General features: G+C 68.9%; 4 protein-coding genes across 4 annotated transcripts in view; 2 read left to right on the forward strand and 2 right to left on the reverse strand.

Moving 5' to 3' along the window:
• CHLNCDRAFT_134550 (hypothetical protein) overlaps nucleotides 1–1,578 on the forward strand; it is a gene marked incomplete at both ends in the record, with an annotated part of 9,370 nt that extends 7,792 nt beyond the window's left edge. Inside the window, 3 exons of the mRNA XM_005847281.1 lie at nucleotides 304–448; nucleotides 676–837; nucleotides 1,049–1,578. Coding sequence (XP_005847343.1) covers nucleotides 304–448; nucleotides 676–837; nucleotides 1,049–1,578 — 837 coding nt within the window. The remainder of the gene's footprint in view (nucleotides 1–303; nucleotides 449–675; nucleotides 838–1,048) is intronic.
• A 2,477-nt stretch (nucleotides 1,579–4,055) lies between these two features.
• Nucleotides 4,056–5,292, reverse strand: CHLNCDRAFT_58005 (expressed protein; the record flags this gene model as incomplete). The annotated part of the gene is made up of 4 exons (XM_005847456.1): nucleotides 5,246–5,292; nucleotides 4,716–5,031; nucleotides 4,435–4,539; nucleotides 4,056–4,245 (listed from the first exon to the last, which is right to left on the reverse strand). Exons 2-4 carry the CDS (start codon nucleotides 4,979–4,981, stop codon nucleotides 4,056–4,058), a joined length of 561 nt encoding a protein of 186 aa, XP_005847518.1. The 5' UTR covers nucleotides 4,982–5,031; nucleotides 5,246–5,292.
• A 5,007-nt stretch (nucleotides 5,293–10,299) lies between these two features.
• CHLNCDRAFT_134554 (hypothetical protein) lies at nucleotides 10,300–13,569 on the reverse strand (the record flags this gene model as incomplete). The annotated part of the gene is made up of 8 exons (XM_005847457.1): nucleotides 10,300–10,428; nucleotides 10,685–10,760; nucleotides 10,976–11,089; nucleotides 11,331–11,431; nucleotides 11,709–11,804; nucleotides 12,089–12,251; nucleotides 12,552–12,638; nucleotides 12,878–13,569. The coding sequence occupies 8 exons, from the start codon at nucleotides 13,567–13,569 to the stop codon at nucleotides 10,300–10,302; spliced, it is 1,458 nt and encodes a 485-aa protein (XP_005847519.1).
• A 2,433-nt stretch (nucleotides 13,570–16,002) lies between these two features.
• CHLNCDRAFT_23797 (hypothetical protein) overlaps nucleotides 16,003–18,811 on the forward strand; it is a gene marked incomplete at both ends in the record, with an annotated part of 5,547 nt that continues 2,738 nt past the window's right edge. Inside the window, 7 exons of the mRNA XM_005847282.1 lie at nucleotides 16,003–16,174; nucleotides 16,311–16,420; nucleotides 16,592–16,654; nucleotides 16,882–17,064; nucleotides 17,347–17,464; nucleotides 17,731–17,857; nucleotides 18,172–18,332. Coding sequence (XP_005847344.1) covers nucleotides 16,003–16,174; nucleotides 16,311–16,420; nucleotides 16,592–16,654; nucleotides 16,882–17,064; nucleotides 17,347–17,464; nucleotides 17,731–17,857; nucleotides 18,172–18,332 — 934 coding nt within the window. The remainder of the gene's footprint in view (nucleotides 16,175–16,310; nucleotides 16,421–16,591; nucleotides 16,655–16,881; nucleotides 17,065–17,346; nucleotides 17,465–17,730; nucleotides 17,858–18,171; nucleotides 18,333–18,811) is intronic.

Genomic DNA, 18,811 nt, shown 5'->3' on the forward strand with positions numbered 1-18,811 from the left:
TCGGTGTGGGTGTGGGTGTGGGTGGTGGCAGCATGTGCATGCGTGCGCGCGCGCGCATGTGTGTGTGTAGGTGGGTAGTGTGCCTGTAGGCCGGGAGGGCTGCAGCGTGTGGCCGGTCCAGCGGGGCATGCGGCGCGGCGGCGGCGGCTGGAGCGCGGCGCGAGGGTGGGACAGGAGCGGCGGCAGGCCCAGACGTGTCCCTCCCTCCTCCCTCCTGCCCTGTCGTGGACCTCCCTCCATCCCACACCCTCTGTCCCCTGGCTTCCTCCGCACCTCGCCTGCCTTCCACCCTGCCGCCCCCAGGTGCTAGTGGCCAAGTCGGGGGCCGCCGCTGCGCTGGTGGAGCTGTGCAAGAGCCCCGGCGAGGAGGTGCGGGAGACGGCGGCGGTGGCCCTCTGGGACCTAGCCTACGACTGCAGCCTGGGGAGGGAGGCGATCGCGCGGGCGGGTGAGTGGGCGGGCGTGCTGGTGTGGTGTGTGTGGTGGCTGCTGTGGTGGCTGTGGTGGTTGTGGGCAGGCGTGCCGTGGCCCGCGGCGGCCTGCTGGATTTCTCATGCCGCGAGCTTGGCGGCTCGGCGGCGCAGACGGCCTTGTGTGGATGTGGTGCCGCCGCCCCTGCCTGCCCCAGCCTCCCTGACGCTCCCCACCGCCCCCCTCTGCCTGCACGTGGCGCAGGCGCGGTGCCCTGGCTGGCGCAGCTGCTGCTGTTTGGGGGCCCAGGCGCCAAGGAGGCGGCGGCGGCGTGCCTGGCGGAGCTGGCGGCGGTTGGGCCCGCGGTGCAGCACCAGATTCGGGAGGCAGGGGCGGTCCCCATGCTAGAGAACTTGCAGGGCTCTGGTGAGGGCGGTGTGGGGCGGTGAGGCCGGTGTAGGGCTGTGAGGGGGTTGTGAGGGCTCCGTGCATGGTGGGTGGTGCGAGGCGCGGCTGGTTGGGGTGCTGCCCACAGCAGGTAAGGTTTTCTGCGCTCGCCAGCCCGACTTTGCCTCCATGCCTTGACTGACAGCTGCTGCCACCCGCTGTTGACGCCGCCGCCGCCCTGGCGCTGCAGCCGTGGAGGAGGTGGCACTGGCAGCCACCGAGGCGCTTCGCTCCCTGGAGGCCAACAGCAGCCGCGACAGCAGCCGCGCCAGCAGCGCCAGCCAGCCCCTGCCCGCGGCCGCTCTGCCCCCGGCGCCCGCCGCGGCGGCGGCGGCGGCGGCCCAGCAGCCGCACGGCGGCTCCGCGGCCGCGCCCGGCAGCGTGGGCAGCGCCGGCGGCATGTCGTTCAAGAAGAGCAGCAGCTGGGGGCGGCGCGGCTCCCAGACGCTGTCCCTGGAGCAGGTGCCTCCAGAGCTGGCGGCAGAAGAGGCGGCCACGGCGGCCTCGGCGGCGGCGGCCACATCGCCGCCAAAGCCCCACGCCCTGCCGCCGCGGCCCCCGGGGATGCCGTCCTCGCCGCCGCCGCTGCCGCCCTCAGCGCGCGCGTCCCTGCAGCAGGCGCAGGCACACGGCAGCCACGGCGCGTCGCCCTTCTCCAGCCCGAGCGCGGCGGCGGCGCAGCGTGCGGCAGCCGGCGGCGGAGCAGCCCCTCTACACTGATTGTGAGAGCATCCTCCCTCCGTGACAACCTCCGTTTCAAGCGTCTAGCACCCGCAATTTTCACTGAAAGCAAACCTGCCTTTAGTTGTACTGCCGTCCCGTACAGCTCACCCACCAACCGATTTTCCAGCTGGAGACAGGCACACAACTTGACCTCACCTTCTTCTTGATATCATCCTGGTCTAAATCAAGCTGCGGCCAGTTTCACCATTCTCTGCTCAATTTTTGCGCCTATGCGGCTGAAACGTAGGCCCAGAACAGCTCACTGCTGCCGACCGCCGACCGCCAGCCTGACCCTGGCCGTGTGGCAGCTGTGCACGCATCTGTGGAAATGGCTTTCTGCAAGATCACTCCCGGGATCAGGCACTGCGACGAAACTGGCTGCTGCAGCGGAAGCACAGGGGCGGTGCCAGCAGGCAGAGCCCCGGCGTTTAGGTGGGGCGCCGAGCGCAAGAAGCGGGAGGAGCAGCCAACGCCCACCTCGGACGCGCAGCTCTTTGCCTGGCAGCCATGGAGTGGAAGGGCGATGTCGGCAGGAGGCGGCATGGCAGTGCGGCAGCCCAGCCGCAGGCAGGCGGCGGGGGGCTCTGGTGATTCGGGCCCAGGGTGTGGCCCTCTTCATCCTGAAAGAGCGGCATGACGGCACACAGAGCATATCTATCCCCGGCGGGTGCCCAGACGCACTTGCGGGGAAGGCAGGGGCAAAGCATGGACGATGGCGGCGCCACATCAGCGCTACCGCCATAGGCTCTACAGTGGCGTTGCCCTGGACTGACTTCTCCAACCGTCTGCCCTCCTCCCCCGACTGCAAACAAGGTCCGCCAAGCCCACAACGCGCAACCCATAGGCCATGCAGTGGCTCGCGGACGCCTGCAGCACCCTAGCAGGCCTTTGGGACACTCCACCTGCACCAGGCACCAAGCAGCACCGTGAATGGAACCAGCGGGTGCGCCGTGAGCTCAACGAGGAGAGGTTCAAGCCCGAAGGGCAGAGAAACCCGGAGCGGGTGCGCCAGCTACGCATGCAAGAGCTACGGCTTGGCATCGAGGACTAAGAGGTGATCAGCGCAGGCCTCTCGCCTCCCCCAGGGTGGCGCGGTTGCCGCCGCGGTGGAGCGGCCCGCTCCCAGTTCCAACTTTTGTTTGCAGCCTGGCTTTGTCATGCAATCCGCGCAGTTCGCTGCTACCGTTCTGGAGGGCAATTCTCGAGGCTGGCATGCAGCTGCGGGCTGGTCAACGTGCTGTGCGGGCGCCAGGCACGCCTGCAGACGGCTGGCGGCTTTGTGCGCTGCCCGCGCCGCATGGTATCGCAGCCGGCAGCAGCAGGCGCAGGAGGAGCTGAGTGCATCTCTGGAGCAGCGCCCGATGAGGATTGTGGAGCTGACACGCATAGAACTGCCTGAGGAGGTGTTGGAGGAGATGCGTGGCGTGCCAGCCATCGACTTGTGTGCAGCCTGCCACAAGCAGCTAGAGGTGGTGAGTGTGGGCTATGTGGATACACAGAGTGCGGGAGAGCTGTGAGCGGGATGTGTTGCGACAGAATGCCGGTGGGGAACTGCCAACATGCAGGAGCTTGGTTGCAATGAGTCTTGGCTCTTGCAGGCACTTCTGCGGCAATCCCCCTCTTGCCTTCCCATGTTGCCTGCCTGCCTGCCTCCCCTTCCCCAACTGTGTGCGCCCTGCTGATGTGGTTGCATGTCCGGTCCTGCATTGCCACCCTGCACGCGTCATCTGAGGAGGAGCTGCTGAGAAGGAAGGGCCAAGCCGTCACCAACAGTTACTGCAGAATGGGGGTGCTGGCTGGGGAACTGGCAGACGCGTCAACGGCACGAGAGCAGCAGCAAGAGCCACCTGTCGTTGAGGCGGCAGCGGCATCCAAGGGGCAGCAGCAGCACGCGCCGGCTTCAGACACGCCCACGGGGTGTGCTGGACCTGCAGCAGCACCACCAGCTGCACTCGTCATCAGAGGAGCAGGAGGTGGAGGCGGCAGCAGGCAGGGAGCAGGCGCCGCCGATATAAACGTCACACTTGCGACGGGGAACTGATGCTGCATTTTGAGGTGGCGGGCGCAGCGTCCTGTGGGGCGCTGCTCTCCCTGCATCCATCCTTCTTGTGTAAGCACTGCATCTTGCGTTGGTGAGGCGTGTTTGAGGGCCGGAAGGAGGAGGATTACCCTGCCGGCTGTTGGCCCTGCCTGCGGATGTGTCGTTGTGTCGGCCTCCCTTCCTCGCTTTCTTCTCTGCTGTCTTGTGATGGGAACATGGGAGCAGCAGCATGGGCTGGCGTAGAGCAGGATCGGCCTGAAAATGGGGCTCCCCGACACATGCCGCGCTCCAAGAGCCGCTCACCTGCCTCCTCAACGGCATGGCCGAGAGGGGCTATCACATCGCATGCCATTAACATGACACATGTGTTTAGATCAAACGCAACTTCAGGGGCAGCCCCTGCAGAAAAAGTGCGCGCCATTCTCAGGGCGTGCTACCCATGCTCGCCGCCACTGTCCTGTCGCAACTGCTCTGCCTGCTGCCCGCCGCCGCCGCCGCCGGCCGCCAGCCGCATCAGCACCAGCCGCTGCCGCGTGACCAGCCAGGCCAGCAGCAGGCCCACCAGGTATTCTGCCAGCAGGAAAGGTGGCACCTGGTCCCGCGCCACCTCCTCAAAGCCGCACCTGCGCCGCCAGGTGGGGGAAGGCAAGAGTGGCGTGGGCCTCCGCGGCAGAGGCAGGAAGGCTGCGCAGCCCAGCGTGCGGCAGCGGCCAAAGTAGGGAGGAAGCCCGATACGGGCTGCGGCAGCGGCCTGCTCCCCACACAAGCAGCAGCTGGGCAGGGCAGGCGGGGAGGGCTGCAGGTACACCCACCGCTGGTACAGCGGCGCCTGACTGGCGATGGTGGTGAGGTACAGCGGCGTGTCGCCTGCCTGCGCCGACAGGCTGTGGATGAGAGCGGAGCCCACGCCCTTGCCCCTGCAGCGCAGCGCAGCAGGCGGCGCGGTTGCATCGCTGTTCATGCTCCCGACGCCCTGAGCGTGCTGTCGCCACGGCCTGCCCTGGCAACCTGGCTGCTGGAGCTTTATCGGCAAGGTGTGCCCGTGCTAGGCAGGCCCGGGCCCAGCAGCGGCGCCCTGCAGCCCGCTGCCCACCGCTCTTCCTCTGCCACAATCAAGGTGGACAGCTCCAGCGCGCAACCGCCCAGCGGCTTGATCTGGCCAAAGCCCACCACCTGGCCGCCGCCGCCGCTGCCGCCATCGGTGCGCTCCGCCACTGTGAAGCGTGCCGGGTCCAGAGACAAGGGGTTGAGCTTCTCCCTGAGGATGCCCCGCAGGAAGGCCGGCCGGTCGGCGGCGCGCCCGGGCCGCAGCTGCACCCTGGCGGGCAGCGCGACGGCCCGCACCGCGACCGGCTGCATCGCCCGCGTGCTGCCGGGGGGCTCCCTAGGTCGCGGACTGGGAGAGTGAGCTGCAGCAGCAGAGGCGGCAGGGCCCGAGAGGGGTTGAGGGGCGGGGCTCCGCGGCGGCGGCGGCGGCGGGTATGGTGCGGAACGGGTGCCCTGGCAGCGCAGTGCGCGTCCCAGATCGCATCTTCCCTGCCGTATGGCTTGCAGGAGGCATCCCAGGAGGCTGCAAGGGTACGAGAGCAGCGAGCTGGAGGAGGGGGCGGGGTACTGGCTCACCAGCGAGTTGGGAAGCGGCCTCCGTCGATCTACACAGCCCTCGAAGCTCAACTGCCTTGTCCAAGCGGCCCACCGGTTGCAAAGCCATTTGACACGCTGGGCTGACCGAGCTTCCGGAGCGGGGAACAAAACATGGCTGATTGCTCCCGCACCCTGCTTGGAACGCCTAGGCAGCATCTGCATTGCTGTCGAGGATCGATCGCAGATCCCCACGGTAGCCTGGCGGCGAGACGATCAGAATGAGGGCCCTCAGCACGTTCCAGCGACTGTCAACGGTCTTGGGTGCCACCTCCAGCGCCAACTTTGCGGCAGCACTGGCCGGGGCCGGCGGGTGTCGCCTGCGCCTCGCCACAGGCACTGCGGCAGCAGAGCAGGGCAAGGTGGGCAATGCGGCCTCCTGGGCGCCTTGGAGGCCGACTGCCGTGCTGAATTGGCCGCGGGTTTGCTCGCTGCTGCCCTCCGTGACTGCGCGGCCGCAGGCAGCAACTGGTGCAGCGCCTTGACCTGCCTCCTGCGCCTCCACCGCCTGCCAGCAGCCTGAGCCCACGCCTGACGCCTTCGACCAGGAGTTCGACCGCGGAGAAGAGTGAGGCCCGCCCAGTTCCCGCCGCCGCCGCCGCCAGCAGAGATGCCCGCTGCTTGCCGCGTGCACACACCTGCGCTCCGCTGCCCCATCACCCAATGCCTCGCCTGCCCCTGCTCCCTGCACCCCTGCAACCACGCTGCCATGCCACAAATCCTCACAGCGAGGTCACGGCCGCTCAGCACGAGGCCGAGTATGCGGCGCGGGTGGAGGCGCGGCGCGCCGCGGGGCTGACAGTGCCCGTGGATCTGGAGTGCGAGTACGATCGGTGAGCTGGCAGTACCGCTGGCAGTACTGACGACCGTACCGCTGACGCTGTGCTGTGCTGCACGTGCCTGTGTGGGGGCTCCAGGACCAGGCGGCGAGGGGGGGACCGGCAGCAGGCCGGGCTGCACGCCACAGAGATGCTGATGCCCAGAGTGCCAGCCAGCCCACCGCAGCGGCCAGCCCGCTGCCGCAGCCTCCGCTCCCTCACCCTACAACTGACAGCGGCCCCACGGGCCTCCCCTGCCTGTGCCCTGTGCCCCCTCGCCCCGCAGCGACGACCCTGAGTGTGTTGACACGAAGGAACTCTATGCGGAGCGCACAGCAGGTGCGTGTTGCAGGCGCAGGCGCAGCAGCAGCACCATCACCAGCAGCGGCTCGCTTGCCAGAGCAGCTCGGCCGCTTCGCCGCATGCCGCACCCGCCGGCAGCACTGGCGGCGGCGTGTGCAGCCGCTGCTGCTGCCTGCGAGTCGCCGCCTGGCACCCCGCAGCGCTTCCCCAAGCCCTGCGCTTTGCCCCTGGGACCCACAAATGCCCCCACACCTCTTGTGCTCACTCCTGCAGCCGCGCTGCAAGATGTTGACTTGGACACCGAGTTTGACCGGTGGGTGCTTGGAGGCGGGCAGTTTGACCACGCTTTCCTCCTGCTGTGTTGACCGCTTTCTTGACCGCCTGGGCAGAGGGCAGGCGTTTGGGCCGAGGTTGGCTGCCGCTTCCTTCTCGTGTCGCTGCCGGCGGCCGGGGTGCAGCGGGGTAGCTGTCGGGAAGCCAGGTGCAATGCTCCAACACCATGCATGTGCCGCCGTCGCCGCTGCTCCCGTTGCGGGGGAGCAGGCGGGTGCGCCCTGCTTCCCGGGGCTGGCCTGCCCGGCTGGCGGCCGCTGTGCTGGCATGCCCCATGCCGCCGTCCCTAAGCAGCATGCACAGCCTGTTGCCAGCGAGGCGCTCCGTCAGGGGCAGCAGTCTCGACATGGCCAGCTGGCGGAGCTGCCGGTACCGCTCCAACCGCTACCTCCACCGCTGCGGCCCCGTCGTGCTTGCTGCACCCTGCCGGGGCGTCGCTCTGGCAGGCTTGCGCAACAGCTGCCCGGCGACCGGCGGCGGGCTGGCCAGCCGCAGTCTGTGGGCGCCTGCTGCCCTGGCCTCCCCGGGCCGTGGCTGCAGGCCCGCGCCTGCACTGCACCCCTGCTGCCAGCGCCCCCCTGCTCCCCTCCCGCTCCTCGCAACCCGCTGCTCCCACCCCCCCTGAGCCTCCCCGCCTGCCCCTGCCCAGCTCTCCTCCTGTCCACAGCACCCTCCTCCTGCTCCCAGCCACCTGCCTCCCTCCCTGCCTGACTCCCTCCCTTACCTCCCTCCCTGAGCGCAGGGATGACCCTCTCTTAGCGGACAAGCGGGCGCTGTGGGACGTGCCGCCGCCGCCGCCGGAGGTCGACCTGGATACTGAAATGGACAGGTGGGTGGGTGGTGGTGAGTGGTGGTGGCGGATGGCGGTGGTGCTGCTGCTGCAGCTGCACTTGCTGTGCTTTGGGAGACGTTACATCCGCTGTGCCGAGCCTGTTGCGCCTGCTGTGACTTGAGAGCCGCCAGCCGGTTGCTCCTCGGGCGGCGGTGCTCCTCTCAGCAGCTGTAGAGGCTCTGCTGCTGCTGCGCTCGCTGCGCCGAGTGCTGCCGTCCTTCCACCTGCCTACACCTCCACCCCTGCCCCGCTGCTCGCCACCTCCTCTGCTGGCTGCAGGGACGACCCCCTGCTTGCCGACAAGAGCCACCTGTGGGACTGCCCGGAGCCTCCCTGCCCCGCCAACATCGACGCTGAGCTGGACATGTGAGTGAGGGGGCGCTGAGCTGGCGCTGAGCTGGTGCTGCTCTCCCTGTTTGCTTGCTCGCTGCCTGCCTCCCTGCCTTGCTGCTCAACTGCTCCGCGGATTCATGTCGGTGCTTGCACGCATAAGCACAGGGCAGGGGCACTCTGCTGCGCACCTCAGGCCGCGCCCTGCGTTTCCTGGCGGCGCTGCCCGCTGCTTGCAGGATGGCCAACGGAGAGGAGTACCTGCGCTCGCAGGCGGCGGGGGCCGGCCAGCGTGAGTGGCCCTGCTGCCGCCGCCGCCGCCGTGCTGCTGCTGCTGCCGCTGCTGCCGCTGCTGCTGCCCACTGTCAAGCCCACGGGGACAGCACAGCAGAGCCGCGGCAGCCCATCTCCCCCAGAGTGGCGGCAGGTGCCGCTGCACCTGCCCTGCTCATGCTGGCCCACCCTCCGCCCACCAGACGCCGTGCGTGAACCATCCGACTCCCTGCTCCGCTTGGGCATGGCAAAAGGGTTGTGGCTGTATCGGTTGGCACGCCCTGGCTGCCGTGCGTGCAGAGCCTCCCCCCAAGCCGGCCTCCGCTTCGGGCGAGAGCCCCGGCGGCACGCTGGCGGGCAACACGCCTTTCGGACAAGGTGCGAAGCGCCCGCCCGAGAAGCCTGACGAGCGGATTGGGCAGTACAGGCCAGGCCCGTAGGGGGCGGCGGCGCGCCGGGTGCGCGTGGGTGCGGGGCGGTACAGGTGGCAGTACATGTTGCGGGCACAACACAAGAGCAGTGCAGTGACTGCGGTACCAGTGCCACCGGTACTATTGGTGACGTCGTGCGTCCTGGCGGGGCTGCCGGGGCGTGCTGCAGCGATGGCAGGGCTCGCTGGCGGAACGTCAGCTCTCGCTCTGCATGCTGGCAACGTGCTGCTGCATCGCTACCTCTGGCTTAGGATGAGCGAGGGCACCCATGCAGCCTGCGCCGGCAGCTCTGAGCAAGTTGCTCCAGCCCCCTGGTGCCGCCCGGCGGAGTGACCTGCGCGGCCTGCTGCCTGCTGTCCGGGCTGTATGGGGGTGCTACATCTTGCAGCCTCACTCGCACGCCATGTCGCCGCCCGCCTGCGGCACCAGATCTGGCTGTAGCGGCCTGCGCCTGCGCCGACGCCTGAGCTGCTGCACTGCTACAGGTGCTGCGTGAGTTGCCACCTCCGTCTGTTGCCACCAGGCTCCCTCTGAGCCACGCTTTCGCTTGCTGCTGCAACGCCGCCCCTTGCAGAGAGGAAGCAGACGGCGTGAGGCGCTGCACAGCGGCCGCCTTGGTCTGGCCACCTAGCACCACACCAGCGGCTGTGCGGCAGCGGTAGGCTAGGGCTCCGCTTGGCGTCGGCTCACCCGATACCCCCTCGCCCAGCAGATTGATGATTACACCCAGGGCCCCGCAAGCCTGAGGCGAGCGGGCCACACACCCCACAACGCATGCGCCTTCCGTCCGGCGGCGGCGGCGCTGCCGTGGCACCCAGCGGCTGAGACCGCAGCTGACACCGCAGCGCCGGCGCCGCCGGCTCTTGCTGCCGTAGGCCCTGAACGCACCCGTGAACACTTCGCATGAATGAATGCATTCCAATCGCAAGCCATGTTTTACCTCTGGAGCTTTTCAGCCCCTGGAGCAGCCCCCGCACCGCACCCACGTGCCCTTCGCGCTGCCTGTGTTTTGTAGTCGCCTGTTGCGCTGCTTGCATGCCGCTTTTTCCATTCAGCGTTGCTTCTATCAGCGTCTGTTCCTCATATGCCTGCAGTCCCCCATGTAAGCAGCTCTCGTTGATGTTGTTACAAGTGGATGGAATCAACTCTTCCGCGGTCAGGTGAAGACGGCGGGCGAGTGCAGGGAAGAGACATCCAGAGGAGGACGAGAAGGCTGCGCAGCCGTAGGACGAAAAGGGAGAGAGAAAGCGATAGGGACGGGCGGCGGGGAGGGGCAGCCCACACGATTCGGCTACGGATCACAGCATGGTGCATGGGGGTGGTATGCGGGCAGGGCAAGTGCGGTTAGCATATGTATCAAGCTGTTTTGGCCAGCAAACTAAAGAAAGCAAGATGCAAGATAGTTATTTAAACCCAGGTGATGGTGGCGGCGGGTGCGGGCGGGGAGCGCAGCTAGGCGCGCGCGGCTGGCCTTGTGCCAACCTACCGTGTCTACGCCCCCTCGACACAGAAAATGAAATGCCAGGTGCGGCACCAGACTCAGCCTTCAGGCTCCTCGCCGAGCCGTCGAGCGGCTGCAGCTGCTGCAGTATGAGCACTGAAAGGCTGAGTACGCTGCCGTGCCTGGCTGCTCAATCCAGCAGCAGCTGCTACACAGCTGCAGGGCGGCGGCATGGCGTCTGCCGGGTCCGGCGGGCCGGCAGCTCCCAGGCAGCTTCAGGGCAGCAGCATGGAATCTGCCGGGTCCAGCGGGTTGATCTGGCGGGGGGTCCAGCTCGTCTGGCACATATCCTCGGTGCACCCCTTGATCACCTCGCGGCTGCTGTCGCTCAGGCGGTACAGCGCCTGCGGTACAAGCGGCGGGGGCAGGCGGGCGGGGGTGTGAGGGGCGGGCACCGCTCGCGCCGCGCTCGCCGCAGCGGCGGCCCGGAGCCTGGGGCGTGACAGGCGCCAGCCAGCCCATCACCCACGCCCACGATCCCCTATCACATGAAGCACAGCCACGCACATACACACAGCCACGCGCACGCAGCCCGGGACGCGCCTTGGTGTGTATCCAGGCGGTGGGGCCCCCCTGCCTGGCCTCCAGGTCTGAGGGCACCCTCTCCAGTACCAGCGGCTCCGCGTTGGGCGGGTTGAACACACACATGAACTGGTCCACGGTCCAGTGGAACCAGCTGGGGGGGGCAGGGGGAGGGGGGGGGCGAAGGCGAAGGCGGGGCAGGCATGGGGGAGGGCCGGAGCCCGCACAGAGCCGGGCGGGCCGAGCGCGGCTGCCCGCCGCGCCCGGCGCTGCACACACACGCACTCCCACCCACACCCACCCACAGCTGCACGAACACTCATCTCTCTCTCTCTCTCACACACACACCACCACACCCAGGCGTCTCACCGCATGAGGAAGACGCGCAGGGCGAGGCCGTGTGTGACCAGCACCAGGGAGGTGGAGTCGGCGAAGCGGCCCGCGTTGATGTCGCGCACCAGGTGGTCCTCAAAGATGGTCATCCTGCGGGGAAGAAAGCGGGCAGGGCGAGGAAGAAAGCAATGAAGAAAGCGGGCGGGGCGGCGTGCGTGCGTGTGCGGAGGCAAGGCACGAGCACGTGGCAACACTGAAAGCGCGCGGCGTCCGACCAGGCGGCCGGCGGGCAGGCCAAGCCGGGGGCACTGGCCCAAACGCGCCGTCGCCTGCCCCACACCGCGTCACACCACGCCACACACCATACACCACACGCCACACCAACCCCCACCTGTCGTACACGTCTGCGCCGCTCTCCCCGTTTGGGAAGCGGTAGAAGAAGCGGCCAAAGCGCAGCCGCTCCGCCTTCTCCCGCTTCTTCCCCTCGGCGTCCTGCGGCGGCAGGACGACGGCAGGCAGGGGAGGCATGGGCGGGGGTGGGAGGGCGAGATGGGGTGGGAGCGCACGCGCGCGGCAAGGAAGGCGGGGAGGGGGTGCCGGCAGCGCAGCGCGACAGCGGCTGGGGCCGTCCCGGCTGCCACGCTGTGCTGGCGCCACCCCCTGCCCCCACCTACACCTTCCCGCCACCAGCACAGACGCGCACGCACACGCGCACACACACACGCACGTGCCGCCACCACCACACAGACACACACACACCCAGGCGCACCTGGAAGTTGCCAAAGTCCTGCTCCCGCAGCTGCACCTCCTCCTGCACCCCCTGCACCTGCTCCGGCATGAACACCTGCGCCAGGCCCTCGTACGTCTGCGGGAGGGAGAGGCAGCGGCGGGAGGGGCAGCGGCAGCCAGGTGGGATGCAGGTGTGTGTGTGTGTGTGTGTGCCGGTACGTGTGCGTGCGTGTGTCTGGCTGGGCAGCGACCGAGCGCCATCCCAGCGGCGCAGCCCAGAGCAGCCAGGGCCCCGCCGCGGGCGCCGCCGCAGCGCCGCCGCTGCTCCACCTCGCCGCGGCAAAGGAGCGGCAGCTGGATGGACGGTGCGCCGCGGCGCCGCCGCGCCGCCGCGCTAACCGCGCGCCCCGGGGGTCCCACCTGGCGGCTGCGCAGGTAGGGCGAGGTGTAGAAGAAGAGCTTGTAGGGCTTGCCGCCGTGCGCCGCATCCATCTGCGCCTTGAGCCGGTCCCCCGCCAGCATGGCCTGCTGCCAGCCGCGCGCCGTCAGCGGCACCCTCGGGTCAGGCAGGTATGTGTAGGCGCTGCAGGAAAGAACAGAAACGAAAAGAAAAGGCAGAGATTTCAGATGGAAGATGGGCCTTTTCAAGTTTCTCAAAGATGCTCCCCAGGCGTGCCGCTGCCGCTGCCCAGCGGCGGGGCGCGCGGCGGCGCGGTGGCTGCGGGGCCGGCTGGGAGGGGCACGCCGGGTGCGCGGCCGGAGATGCCGCCAGGCCGGCCCGCCGGGCAAACGCGGCGGACAGGGGCGGGAGGGCCGTGCGGCAGCACGGGGCAGCACAGCGTGGCACAGCGCAGCGCAGCACAGCGTGCACAGCGCAGCGCACATGTTGTCTACGTTGCCCTCGCTCTCCGCGTGGCGGACTAGAAAGATGCGCTTGGGCAGCACCCGCATGTCTCGCGGGGTGGCGCCCCTGCCAGGCAGGGCGGCAGGGTTGGGAGGCGGCGGCGGCGGCGGCGGCTTAAGCGGGAGGGTTGGCGGGGCGGCAGCATAAGCAGGAAAGTGGGACGCAGAGCAGCAGGAAAAGCGCTGGACAGGCAGGGGTGGCGCGGCGGGGCGTTCGGATGCAGGGCCATGCCATTCCGCGGGGCACGCATGCAGCGGCGGGCGAGGCTGGCTGCCTGTGGCGCTGCCGCTGCGGTACCACCTCACCAGCTGGTGCTGTGGTACCGCGCATCGAACAGGCCCGTCAGGCGCCTGTCCGGCAGCTCGGCGGCCATGACCAGTCGCTTGGCCCTTTCCTCCTCCGCCTTGATCCCCTCAATGATCAGGCTCTTGACAGGGTCGACGACGCCGCTCCCGCCCGCGGCATCCCTCCCGCTCCCCCCGGCCGCCGCCGCCGCGGAGGCGGGCCGCGCTCCGGCGGCCTGCTTTGGCGCGTCTGCGGTGGCTGCTGCTGCTGCGGCTGCTGCGGCGCTGGAGGAGGCGGCGGTGTGCACCACGCCAAGGCCCACCGCCGCCTCCAGCTGCTGGATGTGTCGCTGCTGGGACTGCACCAGCCTGGCCTGGGCGATGAGCAGCGAGCGCAGCTCTCCCATCTCCTGCCGCAGCTGGGCCACCTCCGCCTCCTTGGTCAGCTCAATCTCTAGATCCAGGGCTGCGGTGGGGCTGAGGCCTGAGGCGGCGGCAGGCGCGCCGCCGTCAGCGGCGGCGCCGGCGTCGCTGCTGGCGCTGCTGCTGCTGGCGCTGCTGCTGCCGGCGCTGGCCGCGGCGCGGCTGGGCTGCTGGTCCGGGGCCTGCTGGCTGGGGCTGGGGCTGGCGAGGGGTGGGCTGCTGGGCGAGGGAGGGGTGGCGGGAGCGGCGGCCGGCGGCGGCGGCGGCGAGGCCCCATTGGTGGAGGCCATGGCTAGGGTTGGGCGGGGCGCCCTCCACCGCTTGGCGTAGGCTGTGGGCTGCGCACCGCGAGGCTGCCAGCGACCAGTGCAGGGTTGCGCCGCAAATGGCAGGGCGGCGCTGCCCAGCATAGCCACGGCGGCTGCTCCTGTCCGCAGTTCCCTGCCTCGTGGCGTTGGGCGGGCCGCCGAAAGCGTGGCGTCAATTGCGGGCAAACTGGCAAGAGGGTGACTGCAGCGCCCGTCGTGAAGGAGCTACACAATACATACGCGTGCTGGACTCAGATGAAGACGAAGGGACGTGCGCCAACCGACTGGACGGGCAGCTGGGAGCGGGCACCACCGCCGCAGCGCGCCGGGCGCGCCCGCGCGATCGGACCCCTGCCCTCACGAATTCATGTATCCTGAATCCACTGGTTGGTGCTGCAGGTGTTGTACCAGCTTCATTCGAGCGAAAATGAGCTTACAGTTGGACCGTAGGGTGCTCAAAAGAAACTCTTGACCAACCGCCTGGTGGGGAGGGGTGATTGCGTGCACTGTTGCAAATTGCCGCCGGGAGCGATGCAACCAGCAGGCAGGGGACAGGGTGAGGCACCGAGGTGTGTGGTGCGTGTGTGGGTAGCGCACAGCGGGCATGCCATGATGATCGGCGGGCAGGCCGCAACCTGCAGCAGCCGCAAATCGAAAGCGCTGCCTGCCATTCAGCGCTCCTCAGCAGGATTGGGGCGGCGCCCGAATGTGATGTTGATATGCATGTCGCGTGCCGCCGTCGCAACGCCGCGCTCGAGACGGTTGCCGCCAGTGGCGTTGACGGAGGCCACGGCAACCGCCTAGAGCACGGCATCAAAACGGCGGCGCGCGAGCTGCACATCAAAACACACTCGGGCGCCGCCCCAGGCCTGAGGTGGGGTGCTGAATGGCAGGCAGCGCTCTCAGCTGGCGGATGCCGCAGGCGCGGGTGGGCCGGCCGGCCGTCATCATGGCATGCCCGCTGTGTGCTACTCTCCACCCACGAACCCACACACCTCGGTGCCTTGACCTGGCCACTGGCTGCATCCTGTAAGCGGGCTCAAGACACCCTAGCGATAAGGGCGCTGTGCTTGCAAAACAAATGCCACTACCTCCATGCATCAGCCGAGGGGTATATAGTGCTCATCGCCTTTCTTGCCTGAGGCCGGCGATCGTAGCTGTGGTGCCGCTGTCAAACTGGGCGCCGCTGTCCAGCAGGAGCACACACTAACGCTAAGACGTCTCGATCCCGCTTGCAAGTCGCTGCTAGGCGCGATGGCAATGTGCGGGCAGGGGCCATGGGGAGGCACCGAGGTGCGTGGGTGGAGAGTAGCGCACAGCGGGCATGGCATGATGACCGTCAGGCAGGCCCAACCTGCAGACATGGGCACCTCCCACTGAATCCCACCCGCACCTGCAGCCGCCACCAGTCGAGAGCGCCGCCCGCCGCACAGCGCTCGTCCTCAGGCTTGAGGCGGTGGCCAAATGTGATGTTCAAGTTCATTCCCCTTGCCCCGCGAATATCGCGGCCGGCTGCCAGCGCAGCGGGTCTTCTGCTGGGGTGGGGGAGAGGAGGCAGAACTTGTGAACACACGGACCAGCACCCCTGGGCGGCCAGTGAGAAGCTGCACACTCGGGAACGCAGGTGCTGCGCGCCGGTGCTGCGGCAACGGTCACCACCCAAGCCGCCTCTCTCTGTGCGTGTGCTTCCCACGCCTGCACCACTGCGGCGCCTTAGCCTCACCATGGTGCGAGCGGCGCTCGGCCGGGGCGCCGCTTCCAAAGCGCCGCCCCCCGCCTTCAGGTAGGCCGTGCCGCCTCCAGGCGCTCGCCGCAGGGAGCACCTTGCGCGCTGCTTGCTGGTTGGGAATCACCCCCGGCCAGGCCCGAGGCTTCCGCTTGCACCCCGACACCAGAAACGAGCTCGCAGGGCCCTGCGCTCGCCATCGAAACAAGCGAGCAAGTGGTGGGTTGGGGCGGAAAAAACGATGAGGATTGTGCGCCCTGCAGCATTCGTTTTTCCCATGTGGTGCTGAGGGAGCGCAGCAGGCGAGCCAAGGCCTTGGCCCGAGGGCGGATTCAGCCAACTAGCCCCAGGGCGCACGGTTTCAGCCCAGCCACGCGTGATCTCCCTCAATTGACACGCCAGCCAGCACTCAGGCTGGCTGATCCACCCGTGGGATGAGCTTAGCAGCCTCTTGCACCTCCCTGTTCCAGCGGCGTGGGCTAGTCCACCTCTCCAAACACCAGGCGCTGTTCAGGCCTGCCACCAGCAAGGTGCGTGGGGCGCGGGGCACTGCCGCCGCCTGCCCTGCCGCCCCGCCCGCACACCGCCACGCTCTGCACAGCAGCTGGCGCCCGCTGTCACCTATTCCCTCTGCGCAGGCGGCCAGGAGCGCCGCACCACCTGCACCCAGAAGGCAAGGGGTGGCAGCGATGGCGTCGTCAGCAGCCGCGCCGCAGGCGGCGGCTCCGCCCGCGGCAGCACCTGCCACCGACCCCAAGCTTGTGCGGATTCGGGCGGCGATGGCCAGGGCAGACGGCGGCAGGGGCATCCAGGCCTTCATTGTCCCGTCCGAAGACCCACACATGGCGAGTTGTGTAGGCGGTGGGAGGCATCGGGCAGCTCAGCACGCGGCTTGCAGCAGGCAGCGAGTCATCAGCCCCTGCTGCCCACCACCCCTCCTTCCCTAGTGTGTCTCAACAAGCCCTGGCACCCTGCCCGCAGAGCGAGTACCCTCCAGAGTGCGACGCCCGCAGAGAGTTCATCTCAGGCTTTGACGGCTCCGCCGGTACCGCCGTCGTGTGCCTGGATACCGCCGCGCTCTGGACCGACGGCCGGTACTTCCTTCAGGTAGCTGCGGGGCAGCTGGGTGGAGGCAGGCAAGGGTGTGTGCATGTGTGTGTTGGTGAGTGGTGAAGCGGAAGCAGCTGCGCTGTTCACTGCTGCAGCGTGTGGGGCAGCAGTTGCAGCAGGCCCGGAGCGGGAGCAAACGGTAGTGCCTGCCACCTGGCTGCGCTGCAGGCGGAGGCCCAGCTGGGACCAGACTGGACGCTCATGCGCCATGGCACGCCCAACTGCCCAGAGGTGCGCCGGGGCCGGCAGCAGCGCGTGCATGTGTGTGTGATGTGGGGCATGGAAGCTCAGCAGCTGGATGTTACATGCCGACACCCATGACGGGAGCGCACACCAACGCAGGAGCTCACGCCTGCTTGCCGGCCTCCTTGCCTGCGCACCAGCCTGGGTGCGATGCTGTTCAGCTTATGCCCGCCCGCCTTCTTGCCCGCCTTCTTGCCCGCTCGCGGCGCCTGCAGGTGCACGAGTGGCTGGCGGAGCACCTGCCCGAGGGCTCCCGCGTGGGCATCGACCCTGCGGTACACACCGTGGACGCCGCCGAGAAGCTGAAGGCCAAGCTGCGCGCCGCGGGCAAGCAGCTGGTGGCGCTGGGCAGCAACCCGGTGGATGAGGCGTGGGAGGGGCGCCCTGCTCCGCCAGAGGTGGGTGGGAAGGTGGGGAGGTGGAGCGGAAGGTGGGGAGGGGACTGCTTTGTGGTTGGGAGCGGGTGGGGTGGGTTGCTGCCGTGGCCTGCGTGCTGCCTGCATGCTGCCGTCCCGGCACCGGCGGTGGCGGGCGGTACCCGTGGCCTGTTGAGTTGGGGGAGCAAGAGGAGGGCTGGTGTCCCCGCTGCTGCTCCCTGGGGATCCCCTGTTGCCGTGTGCTGCTGCCTCTCAACCTCCCACGGCCACCACATTCCCCCTGCCCCTGCCCCTGCCGCGCAGGCGCCGCTGCGGGTGCACCCTCTTGAGTGGGCGGGGCAGAGCGTGGCGCAGAAGCTGGATGGGCTGCGCCGCCAGCTGGCAGAGGCCGGCGCCGGCGCCCTGCTCGTCACGATGCTGGGTGAGGCCGCCGCCACCCGCTGCGCGCTGTGCTGTGGGCCGCCTGCCGCTGGCCGCCTGCCGCTGGGCTGGTAAAAACGCTGGGCTGAAGCCGTTCGTCCCCGCGCCCATGACTTGCGGCTGGGTTGCCAGCATGCCACCTCTGCCCAACCCCTCTCCCTCTCCTCCCTCACCCCTCCCTGCCTCCGGCTCCACTCCCTGTTAAAGAACCCACCAGTCACTCGCCGCGCCTGCCCTGCCTCCCCTGCCATGCCTTCTGCGCCGCAGACGAGGTGGCCTGGCTGTTCAACCTGCGGGGCGGGGATGTGGCCTACAACCCGGTCTTCCTATCCTACGGCGTGGTGACCGCAGACGGTGCCACCCTGTATGTCGACCCCCGCAAGGTCACCCCAGAGTGAGCGCAGGCGGTGGCGGCTGGCGCTGAGGATGGGGCTGGGGCTGGGTCCTGAGGGCGCAGAGCTGAGCTGCGCTGCGCCAAGCTGCGGGCAGGTAGGGGAGGGGCGCCGCGAGCGCCAGGAGCACCCGTGAGGCAGGCGCTGGCTGCGGCCTGGCTGCAGCCGGGCATGGCCAGGCGCTGCTGTTACGTTACCAGAGCACTGCTGGTTTTGTGACGTCGTCAGAAGGCAGATGTGCCGCTGCAGGCCTGTCTGCGCTGGCCTGCTGCATGCATAACCCTGCGCGGACCTGCCTCCTGCCCTGCTGCCGCAGGGTGGCTGCGCACCTGGGGGAGGCGGGGGTGGTGGTGAAGGAGTATGGCGCTCTGATGGGGGATGTGCGCGGCATGGCGGCGGCTGGCACCAAGATCTGGCTGGACCCGTCTCGGGTGCGTGCGGCAGCCGGGATTGCTGAGATGTGCCCAGGGGGGTGCTGTGGCCGCCCGCTCTGTGTGCTGTGCTGTGATGGTGGTGGTTGGTGGCGGTTGGTTTTATGCGGTGCTGCCCTGCTGCTGTAGCCGCAGAGGCTGCCACAGCGTAGTGCATCTTTGCAGCCTTGCCCGCAGCCGAGGCACCTCTCCGATCGTCACCCCCCTGCATGCGGCCCCCCTCCTCAAGCTGCCTGCCTGCCTCCCCTCCTGCCTGCCTGCCTGCCTGCCTGCCTGCCTGCCTGCCTGCCTGCAGGTCAGCTACTCCATCAAGCAAGCCGCTCTGGCGGCGGCTGCGGAGGGCGCGCGCGGCGGCGGCGCCCGCAAGCGCGCGCGCGGCCAGAACGGCGCGGCCGGCGGCGGCGCCGGCAGCGGCAGCGACGCCGAGGATGCCAAGCCGCCTGTTGTGCTTCTGGAGCGGAACAGCCCCGGTGCATGTGCTGTGTGTGTGCGCGCCTGTGTGTGCAATGTGCTCTTGTGTGCGTG

This window comes from Chlorella variabilis (genome assembly GCF_000147415.1).
Source record: "Chlorella variabilis unplaced genomic scaffold CHLNCscaffold_11, whole genome shotgun sequence".
Taxonomy (NCBI): Eukaryota; Viridiplantae; Chlorophyta; class Trebouxiophyceae; order Chlorellales; family Chlorellaceae; genus Chlorella; species Chlorella variabilis.